The 17,752-nt window shown below is 36.4% G+C and overlaps 1 protein-coding gene across 1 annotated transcript; it reads right to left on the reverse strand.

The window, feature by feature from the left end:
* Positions 1-255: 255 nt before the first annotated feature.
* LOC135688711 (solute carrier family 2, facilitated glucose transporter member 12) lies at positions 256-17,086 on the reverse strand. The gene is made up of 17 exons (XM_065205669.2): positions 16,950-17,086; positions 16,021-16,093; positions 15,429-15,525; positions 13,414-13,484; positions 12,052-12,168; positions 11,206-11,312; positions 10,574-10,657; positions 9,552-9,655; positions 8,999-9,107; positions 7,836-7,922; positions 7,466-7,552; positions 6,122-6,232; positions 5,265-5,307; positions 4,224-4,664; positions 3,288-3,410; positions 2,402-2,534; positions 256-1,728 (listed from the first exon to the last, which is right to left on the reverse strand). The coding sequence occupies exons 2-17, from the start codon at positions 16,028-16,030 to the stop codon at positions 1,629-1,631; spliced, it is 1,824 nt and encodes a 607-aa protein (XP_065061741.2). The 5' UTR covers positions 16,031-16,093; positions 16,950-17,086; the 3' UTR covers positions 256-1,628.
* Positions 17,087-17,752: the final 666 nt, after the last annotated feature.

Consider the following 17,752-nt stretch of genomic DNA (forward strand, 5'->3'; position numbering starts at 1 on the left):
TCGCTGTTCAGAATCATTAGTCAGTTCATAATGATTCTCATTATGAGTTGCACGCTATCTCTCGCTGTTGATCTCTCACTACTCAAGCCTTATTACACTTCGGCAAAGAAGCCTCTGTATCTTCGTATATAAGATGTATTTAGATATATCTGACACCAAAAAACTCTAACTGAGAGCGTTAGAATAAACGATTGCATTAAATTAGGTGTCAAATGAGCTTGGAAAGAAAGAATTCTCAAAACAACAACAAGAATGGAAACCAACATTCTCATAGCTGTGAAATACAAAACAACTTTACAGCTCATCTACATATATACAAAATACCCATACACGTAGGAAGCATTTCAAAACATAGAGGGCATACGTAGGCAAAAAGGGCATCTCCGTGAACTGCAAATAGGTATTTTAGTTCTATTTCTGGAAAGTCTTTACCCCTGTGCTCCCTGTTCCTACGTCTATGAAAATACTAACTAAAACCCCAATCTGTACATCTTTTCTTATCTGATAATTGAATGTAATGTAAATCCATCCCTATTTAAACTAAAACTGTGATGAAAGGTAACCCCATTATACTGGCCTTTTACAGTCCAAAAGCTGAAAAAAACAACCCTAAAAACTTTACAATCTTTTCTAAAATCTTAAAAATTGTGGTAAGGAGACTGCAGTCTACCTTCTACTACTTGAAATTTCATTATAAACTCGAGGTCGTTGTCTCAGGTCGTCTTCTATTACAAAACATCGGGTAGCCTTTTTCTTTGACATGCAACCACAGAATAGAAATTAGGCAACAAAGGAACTCCTGCCTATCAGCTGAAGCCTGAAAATTCTAGCTCTTTACTCAAATCCAAATGGCAACCAGACTGCATTGTATTGGTGTATAAAAAACGACTATTTGTCAAACGATGCTCTCTAGCGAACAACACTGTAACTATTGCATTAAATCTTACACCGGATAATCGATACGACCCAATAAACTTGATAAAAATTCAGGTAAATGTCCCCAAAAAAGGATCCTTGTTGGTCTCTCTTCTAATGGTATGTGATGCAGAAAGTATAGAAAGGGAGGACAAATTGCAATTGGATGGACTTTAGTTAAAACAAAAGGATTGCAACCAAAGGGGAACGAGATTTTCGTGGAGTTATTTGCCCCTCGGAATGGGTCATCCAATTACTTGGACAGCAAATAATCATCCAAGATGCAAGGTAAACTTAGATGCAAGATATAGTTTTGGTGAAATACGCTCCTCCAAGTTTACACATATACCTTGAACAACAGCAAGTCTATGAAACTGCAAAGCACGGTTATCTCTCGCATGAGCAACAACAAGTCTGCTAAGATGCAAGATACAGCTATCTAGAAACTTTTGCTGCACCAAATACTGTGACAGATAATCTAGCAAACTGCAAGGCATGGCTATCTCAGGACAACTATTAAGTTCGCACAGGTAACTTAGATAGCAAATCTAGGAACTTTTGTGTCGCATGTTTCATCTAATACTTTGACTGCTTATCATTTTTGATGATAACAATTGGCACATTTGACCAACCAACTGGCTAACTCAAATCTGCGAGTGCTTGCTATGAAAGTACAAGCTGCATGTTGTACCACCAACTTGAACATCGATCACTCACATTCGTGTATCAATCTGTTCTGCATCCTCGATTATACTGAGATGACCGCGAGATGGTCTCTGAAAGCAATGTGTTTTGCCAAGACAGAAGCTTGATCTGCATTCGAAAACAAAGATTATAAGCATTATATAAGGCAATGAGTACTTGAAGTGCTCCGAGATCGGTAAAAAACAGGCCTCCGTTAACAACTTTAAGATTTTTTACAACCCCCATTCCTTATTCCAACCTCCCTGTTCCATCGACGAAAATTTCCGACTAAAATATCAAATTTCAACGATACTTTTTCTTCAGACTCCCGTTTATTTAACTTTAGACTTGGCCATGACCCCCTCCCATTTATTTAACATCATTCCCACGTTAATTGCTGACCTCAGATTATGTAGCGAAATGGCACTGTTTTTACCTTTAATCTTGAAGTTCAACGAAAGGCTTAAAAGGCAGTACGTCCCGACGAATTTCGCTGGCCATTTAAATTTAACATTGGTTGGACTATACAAAAGACCTGTTGTTACGTATCCAATCGGCAATGTATGGCTTATTCGCATTGCTTACTCGATCATAAACGGGATGAAAAGCCTATTCTTAACTCTGAACAGCTGACTGGTGGGATATAGTCAGATGGGACATGAAGAAACCCGCGTTTTAACGCAGGATATTCCTTTCAGCAAAGTAACGGGAAAGTAGGAAGTTTTCGCTGCTTTCTTCGAACATCACCCCAGTGTCAAAACCTACTGGCCATCCAAATAAGCGTCGTTGAACAAACACTTACCTCTTACTGAGTTCGTCAGATATTTGCTCAAGGCTTCTGCATTTCGTCTCGGGAACGAATCCATAAACGAAGATCATTGCAAAGAAACCGAGAACTGAATAAATCATAAATGTGATGGAGGGTCCTAGTGAGCCTGTAAAAACAAAAAAAACACAAGCTGAGCAGAACCGTAACCGTTGGCGAATTGGCCTAAATTCACTTGAGTATAAAAACCATGAAAGTCATTGATAAACCTTCTTTTAGAAATAAATCACGGGCGGACAAATGGTTAAATATTGGGGAGGGAGGGCAAGGCTACTGTTTTGATAAGATGACGTCACATTTTCCCATCTTTTTTAGAACAAAATACCATTGTCCTCCAAAATATTGTCCCCCATCGCCCCCAGGTGTCCGCCACTGAATTAAATTATCAAAAGGGAAAAAACAATAAAAGTTTATTTTCTACCAGTACTGGATACTTGGATCATGAATCAAGGTAGTTGGAGCGAGGTGTTGGGGAGGAGAGGGGAGGCTCCGTTATCAGCATTACATATAAGTGTTTCATTATGCCTGTGATAGGAAACTACAGCTCCATTAACTACAAGAAAAAATAAAGTCCATACGGCCTTTGGAGTGTTAGGGCGTTTACATCCAGCTGTACCTACGTCATGGACAGATGAAAACTTAATGTTGTTTCTTCACATTTTACTTGTACTGATTTGTTCTTTTCTTTAACATATAGATATTTCAATGAATCTGAAAATGAGTTGCATGATGGGTAGCTCCGTCCAGCAAGAGATGTACTCTTGCCTATGGGAAAGTACAAATTGCATCGCCGCTACCCAGAGAGAGGAAAAGGCCGTCATATTCGTACAAAGAGCATTATCAGTAAGGTTCCTAGACATACCTATCACTTCCAAGAACGTCATCGATATAAGAATATTTGTTCCCCAATTGAATACTGTCGCTGCTGCCACTGCTCTGCCTTTTACACCAACAGGAAATATTTCAGTAAGAATCAGCCAGGACACTGGAAAACAAATATTAACATTGCAATTGATATTTTCCAGACCGAATGTTCTTGAGGAAGGTATGCTATCCATGTCAAAGAACAAACACATGAAACAGGAAGCGTTTGGCCCAGCCTAAATAAAGTCCAGTAATCAAAATGAATTATCTCAGGCTGGTTGAAATGAGGTTTATAGATCACAGTGCGCTTTCATTTAGGGGCATTTGAAGTGTCAATACATAATGCAACTTTTTTTGCACGAATAATTTACGGATGTGTATACCTCGTATTGAAGCGTTTACGGTACGAAGACGAGGTTGACAAAAACAACAAATGTTGCCTTCGATCAACTAAAATACTAAATCAATCCTGCTATTTATGACAATCATACTTAAGATTCAAATTGAGGCAGGTCAAATAATTAATAGCCAAGCTAAATACAATACCAAAAAGGGTTTCTCATAGCCTGATCAATATTATAAGAAAAATCATTAAAGATGAATAGTCATCTACTACTTGTTTGGTTATTAGTTGGCTTTGGTGATTTGATGAGAACTCAATGTTGTTTCTTCACATTTTACTTGTACTGAATTGTTCTTTTTTTAATATATAGATATTTCAATGAATTTCAGCGAAAATGAGTTTGTTGATGGGTAGCTCCGTCCAGCAACAGATGTACCTATAGCAAAGTAAAAATTTAATCGCCGCTACCCAGAGAGAGGAAACGCCGTCACATTCGTACAAAGAGCATTATCAGTAAGGTTTCTAAACATACCCATCATTGTACACTTACCCGTCTCACAAGCAAATTAAACAGCGATAGTATATACTTACTTGGCCCATATCCAATTGCATAGCCGGCAACAAAAACCATTAGCGATATGAGACAGACATACTTCAAAGCTGGTGAGTGGTGATGTAGCTCCTTCGATTCCTTGGCCGAAAAATGTTTATGCTTCATTGTGCAGTTTAGCAGCTTTACCATTTTGCTTTTAGGCCTGGGGATACCTGTACTTTTTACGGAGCGAAGGCTGAGGTTTTTAACACTGTCCCTTGTCAACGTTGTAGTATTAGTTGAGTTTTTAGTTTTTACGTCATGGCAGTGATTTTTGAGGTCATACGCTGGGTCACTGATGTAGGTATGTCCCGCACCAATAACTTTTTTGTCACATGGATTCCGAGTCTGTAAATCATGGACTGAGATGGTGACACAACTGAGGGTCATCAAACTCACTGTCATTATTCCGACACCCAGGAGAAGAAGAAGGCGACGACCTATGAATATAAAAAGTGGAATGCTTTACGAGCAACCGATAGAAGGAAAATTTTAATATAAAAAACATAAGCAAATAATAGGATGTTATTTACTGAGGTGCATGGGCTGAGCATTCGTTGACAAATGGGTAGAGCTAATCACCATAGTCGGCTGGATCCTCTTGCAGAAACAGTAAGACAATGTTTCAGTTCAGTTTTTTAAGTCTCTATTTTTCGACCTATTTCTGTAATATACACAGAGTCAGTTTTGGAAGCATAAAATTAACATTAAACAAAGAACAAAATGATAATCCTTGCAAACTAGGACAATACAAGCTAAGCTAACAAGTAGGTGATATTCTTTGACTTGCATAACTCAAAAAGTTAATATTGTGAAAGTTGTTCGTTTTACAGGATGCAAGGTAATGCTCCCTACTCTGAAACAGCCTCTCTTGTAGCGTCTGTGAAGTGAGGCTGTAGCAAAACAGAGGCTCACGGAGTAAGTCTAATGCTCCCTGGCTTCGCAGCATTTACTCAGCCCTATGTTGGCTTTTTGAGATGATATAAAAGCTGTTAAACCATCACCTGAAATGTTATCATCAGGCTAAAAAAATTGCTCACCAAGTTTATCGACGTTGATTAGAGTGAAAGTCGTAAAAACAACCTAAAAGAGAGGTAGCAAAGCCTTAAAGTTTTTAAAGCCTGGAAAATATATAAAGTTATGTTTAAAATTGCCTTCCTATGCTAAAAGTCTAGACAGAAGGAAATTAGTCTATGCAGAATGTTTGCAAGTGATTGGTCATGCAGATTGCCTGGCATTTTTTATCAAACGTCAGGGTTATTAATTCTTTTAAATTGCATTTTTCTCGAGCGCCAGTCTTTAAGGATACATTTCGTTTACAATGAGCAAAATTATCCTGCTTAAAACAAGTACCAATCTAATCTCATTGTTGAAGTACTTTAAATGGAAATCAGAAACTGTGAGGTGAATCTAGGCTCACACTGGTGTTCATCTGGAAGAGAATTCTGAAAAATATTGTTATTTTTTCAAAACCCTGCCAGATAAAGATGATTGACTTTTTGTAATTCAAGTTTGATTTTTCGAACGAAATGAATAAAAAAATAAATATGGTTTCCTTAATTCAACTTTTCTTGGTTTGCTAGGTAAATCTTCTAAGCTAATGAAAATTACTGTTTACCAGTCTGTTACAAAGTGTTCGTTGCCGTATAAGCAGAGCTGTGCACGCTACTTGATGTATAGAACAGAACGATTCTAAGCTGCTACTTCAAGTATTAGCTTTAATGCGATCAGCAGTGGACTGTACACCAAATAGCGTGCCTTTTACAGGCTAAATAGACATCTTGCGTGAAAATCCAATAATACAAACTTTGCACGATTGTAGCTAGATGAAATCTTGTTCTAAATTTCCTATGTAGTGTTAGTTGTATGGTAGAACTTGATATAGTAAAAATAGTACCTTGACAACCCCAAGACCAACAGTTGCCAGCGTTGCGGAGGAGCTAGATTTGAAACCAAGTGACTGAAACACCGCAGGAGCATAATACAAAACGGTAGGCTGGCCAGTTATCTGTAAAACAAAAGTTTGTCAAAATGGCTGGTTATGGTACACGATACGGTTTAACTGCTACCAACAAGAAAGGTTGGCACAAAAAGCTTCGAACAAACAATTTTAAATGGTTATTGAAATAACAGGAAAAGAGTTTGGAGATATGTTTCGCAGTTGTCGTTTCTCAGCTTTATCTAGTTACAATTTTTTCACTGCTGACAAATTTATTCAGCACCAACTCGGAATACAAGAAGGACAGATCTTACATCGATCCCTTCCCCTCTTAAAAATTACATGATATTGGACAAACAGGAACACTGAACTGGACAAAAGGGTGTAGCCAATAAATATGGTGCATAGGTTGTTGATAGATAACAATCTGAAGTGAGAATTAGGTTTTGAGAACGGTTGCAAAATACAATGACTTTGATTTGAATTCATAACTAACTATTTACTTGTGTAAAATCTGTTTTCCAATAAGCACAGATCCTAGATTTACATTTTCTGTTTTAAGTTGTACCGCCCAACATACATTAATGCTGATGAAACGTTTAGGACCTCAACTTCAATTTTAAGACTGAAATTCCAAGCTAAAAACTAGTACTGTTGGTACAGTAAATCCCCGCATATAAGAACCTACTTTTTTGAGGTTCAGGCTGAAGTAGGTTCTTATTGGAAAGGTACTTGGATTAATTTCAGGGTATGAAGGCTCTTATTCGCAGGATCCTTATCTAAAATTTTAGGATTCATTATCAAGAGATGCATTCAACCCTGTTTTTTCCTTTTGGCAATGTTATTAATGCAACATTACAAAGATATTTACAGGAAGACATTTGAGCACACTGGCTGCCTATGACAGTGGATGGATCTGGAGATGATCTCATACCTCCTCAGGAATTGAAAATTATGAATTCTAATGCTTTTATTTCATTTTTCAGCATATTGGATTTTGCTATATATAATTATGTTAAAAAGTCAAAGTGATTTTAAAGTTCTCTTTCGCTAAAGTGTATAAAATGCTGAAAATGCACAACTGAACATTTTTTTACCGATTGTGATTCTACCTCATCTTTAAAAATCTGGGAGTAAATAAGGACCTTTGAAAACCCTATTTTTTGCCCTTGGGATAAGAACCTTTTAAATTTTATCACACTGAAACAGGTTCTTTATTACAAGGTGCATAATTTAGGAAAACAGCCTCTAGGTTCTTATTTTTGTAGGTTCGTATATGCAGGGATTTACTGTAATTCATACCTGCTGGAAAAACACCACTCCACACCCTATGACCATTCGCAGCCTCATGTTTTCTTTCTTGCTAAAAAGATCTGTTATTTTGTACTCCTACCATAAAAGATACAAAATTCAGCATCAAAAAATTGATAGCAGCGAGCAATGATTTTAGTATCAACAACCCTCCAGATCTCAAGGATAAAGAAATTTAATGAAGAGTTATTAAATGAAGAGTTATTTAATGAAGATTCTGTTTATTGGTATGTTCTAAAGTGATTTTTGCCGTATAGAGCAGTACGCACTTAATTATGTAGAAAAGAAATGTTCTAGAAGGCAATTCTGAGCTTCACGTCCTTGAATAAGAGTATTTAGAAGGACGAAGTTTTTATGTTACCTTTTCAGTTTTCAAAGAAGCCTTCATGCGTTGTATTTCATGGTCTACATCACAGCTAGGCCAAAGTTTAGCAACCACAAGTCTGGCCTAAAATTTTTGAAATGAAATATTTGTTGACAGAAAGCTTTGTAATGGCAATATCTTGGGGCATTAACCCTGACAGTGGATACAAGCAGCCCCGAAAAAGCTGTCAAGAAAAAACGAGTAAGTAGAGATCGGTTCGATCAACACTGCAAGGGAGAAGAGTAAAATCTACGAAGCAACGACAAAATAAATAAATAGGTACAGGTTTTGTACACTGATTACAGATTCTAATATTTTTTGGTTTAAATAATCACTGCAAGGACTATTTATATATTTTACTACAAAACACGAATCTGTGTCCGGGGGTAACAATGAACAGGGGTAAGGAAAGTTCTTGGGGCAAATGAAGGAAGCTGAAATAAGTAATTGGGTAAAAACCCTTCTCAGTTCTCATGTATAAAGAAATATATAATCTGGGTATAAAAACACAGAATAAAAAGAATAAAAAAAATAAAAAGCACAGCTAGAAGCAACTTTTGTAAATTATGCCTGACAGAAAAATTTTATATAATTCAATCTTTAGGGGACAATAAAATACTTAATAATAGAACAGAATTTATAAGCCAATGTAGACACCAAAACAAACTTTTGATTAGCAATTTTCGATCTTAGAATGTAGTTGTTATGATTTATCACTCTGCACAATTAACTTCGTTTGATTGTGTTCGATTATTCGTTTTCACCGTTATATCTTGCTTGCCGTTAGCTTGTGTTCTTTTATACACCTGATGATTGTTTACACATGAAACTCAGAGTTGTGTCACAATAGTCTGTTTATTTTAGTCTATCTAATCTGGGTATATATATTTCCTAGCGTAGAGTTTTCGATCTATGTTCTGACGTTTTAAACTCTGAAGAGTGTCAGACGAAAAGCTTTAGTTTACTCAAATGTTTGCTTTTTCAAAGCCATTTTCAAGTTTTGTACCACCAAAAGATTGTTTGGAAGATAAAATCAATTTTCAAATATTTTCACATTAATTACAATCACAGCCCATCTCATTCTCAAGATTTCAAACATTGTCATTCAGTCCTGCCCTTCAAAATATAAATTTCTAAAAAAAGAAATTTGAAATCCTTGCCTCCTGTATGTTTTGCATTGATACCAGCCATCTTGGGCTTGACGGGAGAAACATCATACCCAGGCCCTGGAGCAGCGCAGGTATAGCTGAGAGACCAAACATAATGCGCCTATTTGAAAACAAAGATATGTTTATTGAGGAGAAAGAGGCCTCTATCATTAGCTTCATTAAAATCGCCGAGGTATCCTGAAGCAAGCAAAAAAAATGAATCAAAATTTTGAATTTTTATATGAATGCAAAATAAAAACACCTTGTGATTACTTCAATAAGCTGATTACTTTAATGCTTTACCCAAGGCGATATAAACTTCAAACTTTCTACGTTAAGAATTTTGCGGAAGAACATGACGAATAGAAAAGTTGAGCAGGTAAGATTTTTGCGTCAAGGACAGCTGAAAGCCGATTTTTACATAAGATTTTCGCGTAGATACGACTGCATAAATTAGATTTTTGAGTTAATTTCGAAATGTCACGAAATTCAATTTGATCTCTGAGTAGCTGTTTTGGATAAAGAGTAAACAAATAGCAGGTTTTGTTGGCAAATGTATACTTACCATCCATTTTCCTTTTGGATCAGAAGAAAGTTGACCAAGTAGGCAAGAAGAATCCCAACAACAATGCCAAGTTCGTTCAGGCTTACAAGTAACCCCCGTCGAGCCTTAAATACAAAAGATGAAAGTCATTCATTTCCCGCATTTGCGTGGGTGTTAAGTATCAGGGAAAGAAATTTCGGAAATTTTGGCCTTGTGAGGGGGCGAGGGCCCCATTTTTTGCTTCATTGTCAGTCAAAACCCCATTTCAGCGTTTTTGTCGGTAAATTTTGTCCTTTGTAAGTAAAGTTGCTTGTTTTGCCCTAACCCAAAACTGACAAATGGATTTCTGTCCCTGATAAGTATAGTGTGACGGAATGCCTCGAAAACGCATAAATAAATTGCATCATACTGAACTTAAACAAATCCCTTGAATCAGCACCCTGGAGACATGTTTTCGTTCGTTTTAGAAAAATGGCTCATTCGAGGGGCACTTTTATTTCACTTATCAAATTCTTGTTGCTTTGCTTTCATCATTCTTTCAGTCATGATTCTCTATCAAAGGGACCCTATTGCTGCCCTTATTCGTCAGTTATCGACATCCAATTATTCTGCGAATTACATTAACCCTTTGTTAGAAAATAGTTTTATTTCGAATTGTTGAGCCACCCCTGGTAAAACTGCAGCCTCGTCCTTCTGCTGTTGGCTACAAGGCCTCGGATGTAGAGGTTGTATTCGGAAGATAGTGTGGGAGGTTGTACACATTTTCTTTGCCAGCTAAGCTTCAACCAAAGACTGAGATACAAGATTGATTAACAAGCTTCAACCAAAGACTGATAAATAAGTATGACAACAGCAATATTTACAAAATAGAAGCATTTTACTTGTGCAATTTAAGTTTTTTGGTCCCCGGTATCTCGGTCCGTGGCTTCAACCCAGCAATATTGTTACAGGCTGTGACAGGAGTTAGGGCTGGCTGTTCAAAGGCGATTAGTCAACTCAAAACGAAGATAGGGGAAGAGGTTATTTCGATAACGAATTCTTACCGGTGGTGCAATCTCTGAAATGTAAATGCATTCACCAATGGCAGACAGAGAAACAGCAAAGCCCAACATCAACCTTCCGATTATCTGATCAGGATAAAAATACAGTAATCTTATATTACGTTACAAATCTAACACAATAATCTTATGTTAGGTTACAAATCTAACACAGTAATCTTATGCTACGTTACTAATCTAATACAGTAATCTTATGTTAGGCTAGTTCGCATTAAGCATGGGCAGCTCAGAGTCGTTCTTATCTACACATCCACGAGTAGGTTAAACTCATACAAATCACGTAAAGAAAGAACGTAAAACTTTGAATGTGTTTTAACAACTAAGTAATGTTTAATGGTTTATGAATTTCAAATAGTAGTTCAAGAACGAATAAATGTTTATTGAACAGTGATTACTTATGTTCTGTTAAGTTTCGAATACAAGTCGAGAAAATACCAGAGACAAAAAGTCTAAATTATAATTTGCTGGCAGAATAAGTGGAACTTTTCATAGAACGTATACTGTTTTGGCTCAATAAGGGCGGGGTCCCTCACGAGTTTATCTCAATGGGTATAGTAATTTGGAAATAAACGATAAAGTCTTTGCCTTCAACAGCAATGAAATAGCCATGGACATACCAGTGTTGAGTATGCTTTTGAGAATGCTAATACCATCGCCCCAACAGTGAAAAATAAGGAGTTCAAAATTATAGCTCTTCTTCTTCCAAAGTGGTCCACTATTTGACCTAGGAAAAACAACTTTGAGTTATATTATATTTTCACTTGTCGTTTCTTCACTTTCATTCTTTCTACATTCCTCGTCTTTCTCTTGAGAGAATCATTATCTCGGAATTCTTCCACAAAAACGCGCAATTGCAAAGGGGATAATAAAAGAAACTTGTTCAGATGCTGTTAATCATTTCATTTCGAAAAGAATGGCCGAAAAATTGATTTACTAAGTGAAATACTAATGCTAATTTTGTGGCCGGAATGTTAAACGAGTCGAAATTTCATAACCCCTGGTCGCAAGACTCTTGATTCCCTTTCTTTGTAATTTTGATTGTACTTCCATACCTAAGAACGGCCTTCCAGCAAATTACAAATGAGAAATCGTATTTTTTTTCTATTTGTCTACTTCTTTATCGCATGCACATAGTTTTTCCACCTATTACTGCTAATTGAATAAAATTTTGAACAAAAAAAAAGAATGGAGCTTTTACTTTAACCGTTACTTTTTATAAAGGCAAAGTCTGAAGAGAGTAGAATTATTTGATCAATAATTACAAAATGGTCAGTTCACAATAACTTATAACTTATATTAATAAACAAAGGTTTGCATCTTTATGATATATTGATTCCTTTTATGATTCAATTTATCCATCATATGATGATTCATGTTGATAATGAATAATTATATATGCATTATTAAATATGCATAATCAAAATGATAATTAATTATGCAACGAAACATTAGATAAGCACTACCTCCAACTAAAGAAGCAATGAGGCCACCAATAATCAGTGAAGTGACAATCATCTCCTGCTGGTGACAGTTGACATGGAAATATTCCCTGAGCTGCAGCAACGCACCAGATATTATCCCTGAGATGGAAAATGATATTAGACAAGATGCTTTCATTGATTGACAGGGTACTGTAAATCCTCCACTGAACTGCTCCTCTGTTTATTTTCACCCCCCCCCTTGTATCTTTGCTCCTGATTAGCCCTCTGAAGGGCATTAACAACCCCACTTCCAAATGTTCCTCTAGCAGACAATAAACATAGACGAACACTAAAAATTGAGTGCCTTCCTTGCCTAAACAGTTTACAAATGCCACAATTTGAGAAGATTCTCTCAGTCTTAAAGAAGTATAGATTTTATAATAGCCCTAGGCATTGAATAGAGAATTGACCCTTTAGAAAAATTGCATCTGCAAGAGGTGGTTTTCACAATGAAACAGGAAAAACAATGAGCATGAGAAGTAAAACTTCTTAAATCAGGAAAATTTTGTTATGCTAGGCTCTGTCGATTTGAAACATGTGACATTTGAGGTTTTCTTACTGACATCTTTTTTACAGAATGAACAGGCAGCCAAAGGGAACATGTCTAAAAATTTGAGGCTATGTGAGATAGATGTGAGGACTGGTATCATCTAAATCCTTGTCTCTTCAGACTTCCTTGTAAACTGAGAAAGCTGCAGCTGTTACCTATTCAAACAAACCACTTTTTCCACAAAGCAGCAAAACGATATATGATGGAAACACTGGTAAAGCTATATAGTAACACAAGCCAAGAAAGGTTAAAACCCAAATTCTATATCTGCATAGTGTCAGAACAGGACAAGTGGTATCTTTTTCATGCACTACTCTACATATAACATTTCAATGGGGTTCATCTTTTACTTTCTAGAGGCTGATATGAGGAAAGCAAATGTAACATTACATAATGAGGGTTGTTATTATAAGCCTTTTCTTTGTAAACTAGCCATAGAACTTCAAGAAGTTCTGGATCAAACCCTGGGTTGCAAAATAAAGCCCTTTAGTAACTAATGTTTCTTATCCCCTTTTGATTTAAAAAAGAATCAAATTTGGGTATTACTCAAACACGAACTTCAAATATTATGTTTTAATCATATTTTAAGCACTGCCTGTGGAAACAATTTTTGTTGCTGCAGAGACAAGCTCATCAGAGACAAGCCCATCAGAGGAAAAACTATCGGCCTGAAACAAGCAAATAAATTCATATAAAATAGCTTACTGTCAATAAAATTCCAATGAATTCTAGTTAGCCAATACTGAAGAAAAATTCTTGAAATGCAGATCTACTTTAGGTCAGAAATAACTCACCAATATCATATCCAAAAAGGATACCTCCAAGAGCAGCCATAAATGATGCCAAAGGCAACAGACAACCAATCCTATAAATAGTAAAATAGATTATCAAAAATACTAAGGGCTAAATTTTCCACAATCTAAATGTGATAACACAACACCATGCAAATTTCTTGAATTTCTCCTCTGAAATACATCATTTTAATGCTGGAGAAAAGAAGTCATAAACCTGTAAAGACTCAGAAAAAAGGTTTGCAAAAATGAAAGTTTGACAAACCCTGGTGTTGTAAAGTGGAAATATTGCATAGAGCAAAGATATACAATGATTATCCTTTCAGATGCAGCATTGATATCAATAGCTATTTAGGTCAAATATATCATGTCATAACCCTGCAGGAAATTGACAAACCTGCTCCCAAAAATCATCCTAGCCCAATGGTTCTATAAGACTTTGTTCCTTGACTGCATAAGCTTAAAAAATTACAGTAAGATAAAATAAGATTTGCTAGTGACAATATTTGTAGTTGCAAATGTTGCTTTGGAGTGAAGGTTTAGGCTATGCTTATCAAGTAGTGTCATGGTCCTTTCTCTCATATGACCACACCTCATAATTTGTTCATCTGGAATTAAAGACACTCTGTTCACTCCATATCACAAAACCTTGGATTTGTTGTCTGTGACCTTAACCTCTGAGCAAACCCTTGCAATATCTTAACCTCTGACAGTCCTTTTCGTGAGCAAAATTACGCGTGTGTGGCAAATCGCACATGTAAACAAATTTGCGCGTGCGATCGCACTTGTAAGAAAATTTGAAGTACAAACCTGATAAAATTGGTAAAAGGAGCAAGAAGGAAAAAGCCACTCGAATACGTGCAAGAGCAAAACTCAATTAATCAATACATAACAGATTTTGTTGCCCTTAGCAGCCATCTTTTAAAAGTCGTCGTAACTCTCCAAAGTTACAAGAGCAAGTAAAAATTGTTTCCAACAGCTACTTGCTTTCAGGGCCTAATTACGTTTTGACAGGAAATCAGTTTTTACACTTAACATGCTAATGGCGACTTAGCTGAAAGACGAGACGCTAAGTTGAATGGAGCACTCAGTCAAAAGCCAAACATCACTCCCGAAAATTGGAAAAATCATATTGTGGTCAAAATCTGGTGCGTGTATTATGACAAAGTCATTGTTTTTGAAAAATTCCAATTAGTTTAGAAGTTGTAAGGCTTTAAAGTTGCACCTTTCCGAGAGAAAAAAACGACACAAGCCGAATCAGTTTGGTGACATTCTGACGTCACAATGTGCGGCTCTCGTTCGCCATGAATTTCGTATATCTTCCACCGAAGCGTGAAGGACTCATGGTCACGCGTTGATAACTGCATCCAGTTCCAGTTCCTATTCCAGCTCTTCCCTCGCGTATCATTAATCGAAATTCTCACTTCAGTTGTTCTCCAGAAACGATGAACAACTAAAGGCTTCAGAATTGGTGTCTGAAATGCTCAAACTAAAAGCTGGCGGAACAGAACTGAACGTACCATCACTTGCAATGTTCAATTTGCGAATCGCCGTCGTTCGATTCGGTTTGAGGCGAGACTATCCGAAATACACTGTGACGTCAAAATTGCGTCACAGTGTCACCAAACCAAAAATTTTTGTCGGTTAATTCAATTAAATTATCGAAATGCAAGAGCTTATATCTCACAAACTGTAAACAAATATCGAAAAACAAATAACGAATTCGTGATCAGCAGGCTCAACTTCTTTATAAAAATTGCCAATAAAATGCAAGTGCAAAATTTGGCTGGAGAGGCCCTTTAACAGAAAACTGCAAAAACACCTGTTTGCGCGTGTGGTCAAAAGCACGCGCAATTTAACTTGCGCGTGTGCAGGCGTGTGCGGGTGCGATCGCACGCGCTAAACGAAAAGGACTGCTCTGAGCAAACAAATTTAGATTTGATCAATTTTTTCTTGTCTCAGTCAAATACTATGATAGGTGTGGTATCAATATATTTGAATTCAGTTCTTCTTCTCACCTTCCATTTCTATGTGATGGGAATATTCTTTCAGTGTGCTCTCCGTTGGATGAGCGTTTCTGCTCATCTGAATCTTCTTGATCTGACAGCAGACTCACTGGATTAAAATTAAAAATATTACACTAATACAGAAAAAACATGCAAAAAGAGTTAATCCAAATAAAAACCAGCAATACATTCTCTATACAATCTAGATGCTAAAGGCTCTTGCACACCGGTATGCTTTGCAACTATAATTTTAAAACTGACCCAATATTGTACTGTGCAAAAATACAGCACATTTCTCCTCCATGAAAAAACAGCTACTGCAAAGCATGCAAGTTGTGCGAGAGCTTCTAAGAAGATGCCAAAGGAAAAACTGCATCCAAGGTGCCTTTATTTGAAAGCTTACTTTTAGCCAGAAATGCTCTCTAAAAATTTGCCAAAAAGAAAGAAATAGGAATTCCATAAAAACATCAACACTTTATTGTTATCCAGAAAGTTGCTAACATGAATAGTCTAACAATACATCTTCATGTATAGAAAACAAATAAGAAAAGAAACAAACAGCTAGAAATAACACATATCACAATACAATCAAATAACTGCATACCATCTTCCATTTTTACTGTCTAGAATAAGGCTCTAGAAATAGGTCTAGAATATTCAATTTGCCAAGGCTTTTGCTAGAAAAAAGTTTATAACTATTAAGATTAAAAATCTTTCAACAAAAATAATTACTAAATAGAATATGAGCAGCAAATAGCATTTCATGTTTTGCAGGGATGAAAAAATTCGACCAAATTGACAAAGGCATAATACCAGGCTGCTAAGTTTTTATTTAATTAAGACATTGTGGATTTGGTGTAAAATTTCTTTATGCATCATTGCTCTGAACTGTTTTGCTTAAACACGTTTGATGTTACTTGGACCTTTTTGCAGAATATGGTAATCAATCAGATCCAACACATACAGGGTGATTTCAGGCATGCTTTCCATCATGCAAACCACCATTTACCTATCATATGGCACACAAGTAGAATTTTTCAGAGTTGTATTATTTGTAAATTCGCCTTGTACATGTATCTGCATTTTGACCCTGCATTATAAAATCTATTCTGCATTAAAAATACTCAGTCAATGGTAGGCCGAAGTACCCTCTAAAAACCCCATGGGTCTGAATGCCCTACCCCCCTATTGGCTCCTATGACTTTTGCCAATGCGCATGTGCTCCAAGACAACAAGAATCAACAACAAAACAAATGGGAAGTAAATTGCCCCAAGCCTTTTCCTTAGCTTACCTTGAATTTGAAACACAAATTAATCAGAAAAGTCCTTCGAGCAAGAATAAGAACAGATATAAAAATTCCTTTTGGCACCTGCGTTCAAAAATCTGATTTTCATACCGATTCCCCAATGTAGCAAAATAAAACATGGTTTACACAAGGTTAATTATATTGTGGCAGGGAAGGGAACCAAAAGATTTTATCACTTTCCCCGCAGGGATGCAAGCAAAATCCGCAATCTGCTGCATACACGTACCTTATAAATTCTTTGAACTTTGCTCAGCTCACTTCCATATCGCCTCAAACAAAAAACACATTTGCAACACATTTGAAGCATAAAAGAAGTCAGTAAAATTTTCCTGTTTACCAAATCGAGATCAAAATGTGCACGTACGAGGTTTACGCATAATGCTGTCTTTGAATTTCGTCATTGCGTGTTTTGATTTGAAGAGACAACAGTTAACAGTAGATAATTATTAGAAGTAAAGTAAGGCGACTTTTCTCTCATGTTTATTTCCGATTCTTGAGAAAATAGCAGCTTTGACCTTAATAGAAAGTAGCGGCTACCAAATTGATAAAAAGCTTATTTAGCAGCGGCCGTTGAATTATGACAAATATAATAAAGTTGGTAGACCAAGATTGCAAATAACATTGAAATTATTAATTAACTTCAGTATTCTAGAAGACCTATATAGAAGATGCATATTCCCATTCTCAAATAAAAAGGCTACTGCACCTTTCTTTGACTGTGATTTAGGATGTACGGAAATATTCCCGAACCCCTAAATTCCCAACGAAAGCTGCTCAAAAACCCATTATGTTTGCAAAACCCTTCACCAAAAGCTGCTCATAATTATCTTTACAGTTATTTCCACAACTATTGTCCATAATAGTTTTCTTCCTTGACCGAAAGTCGAGGCTTCAAAATCATTATCCATACTCGGAGGAAATTGAAAATAAAACTACATTTTTTGTCATCGACGTGTCGCCGATTTTTGTGATCTCTTTGCTTGACAGTAAACGGGTCATACCTAGGTCTTAAAAGTTAAACTTCTATTC

The sequence above is a fragment of the Rhopilema esculentum genome, chromosome 9 (genome assembly GCF_057945365.1).
Source record: "Rhopilema esculentum isolate cy_ngs chromosome 9, ASM5794536v1, whole genome shotgun sequence".
Taxonomy (NCBI): Eukaryota; Metazoa; Cnidaria; class Scyphozoa; order Rhizostomeae; family Rhizostomatidae; genus Rhopilema; species Rhopilema esculentum.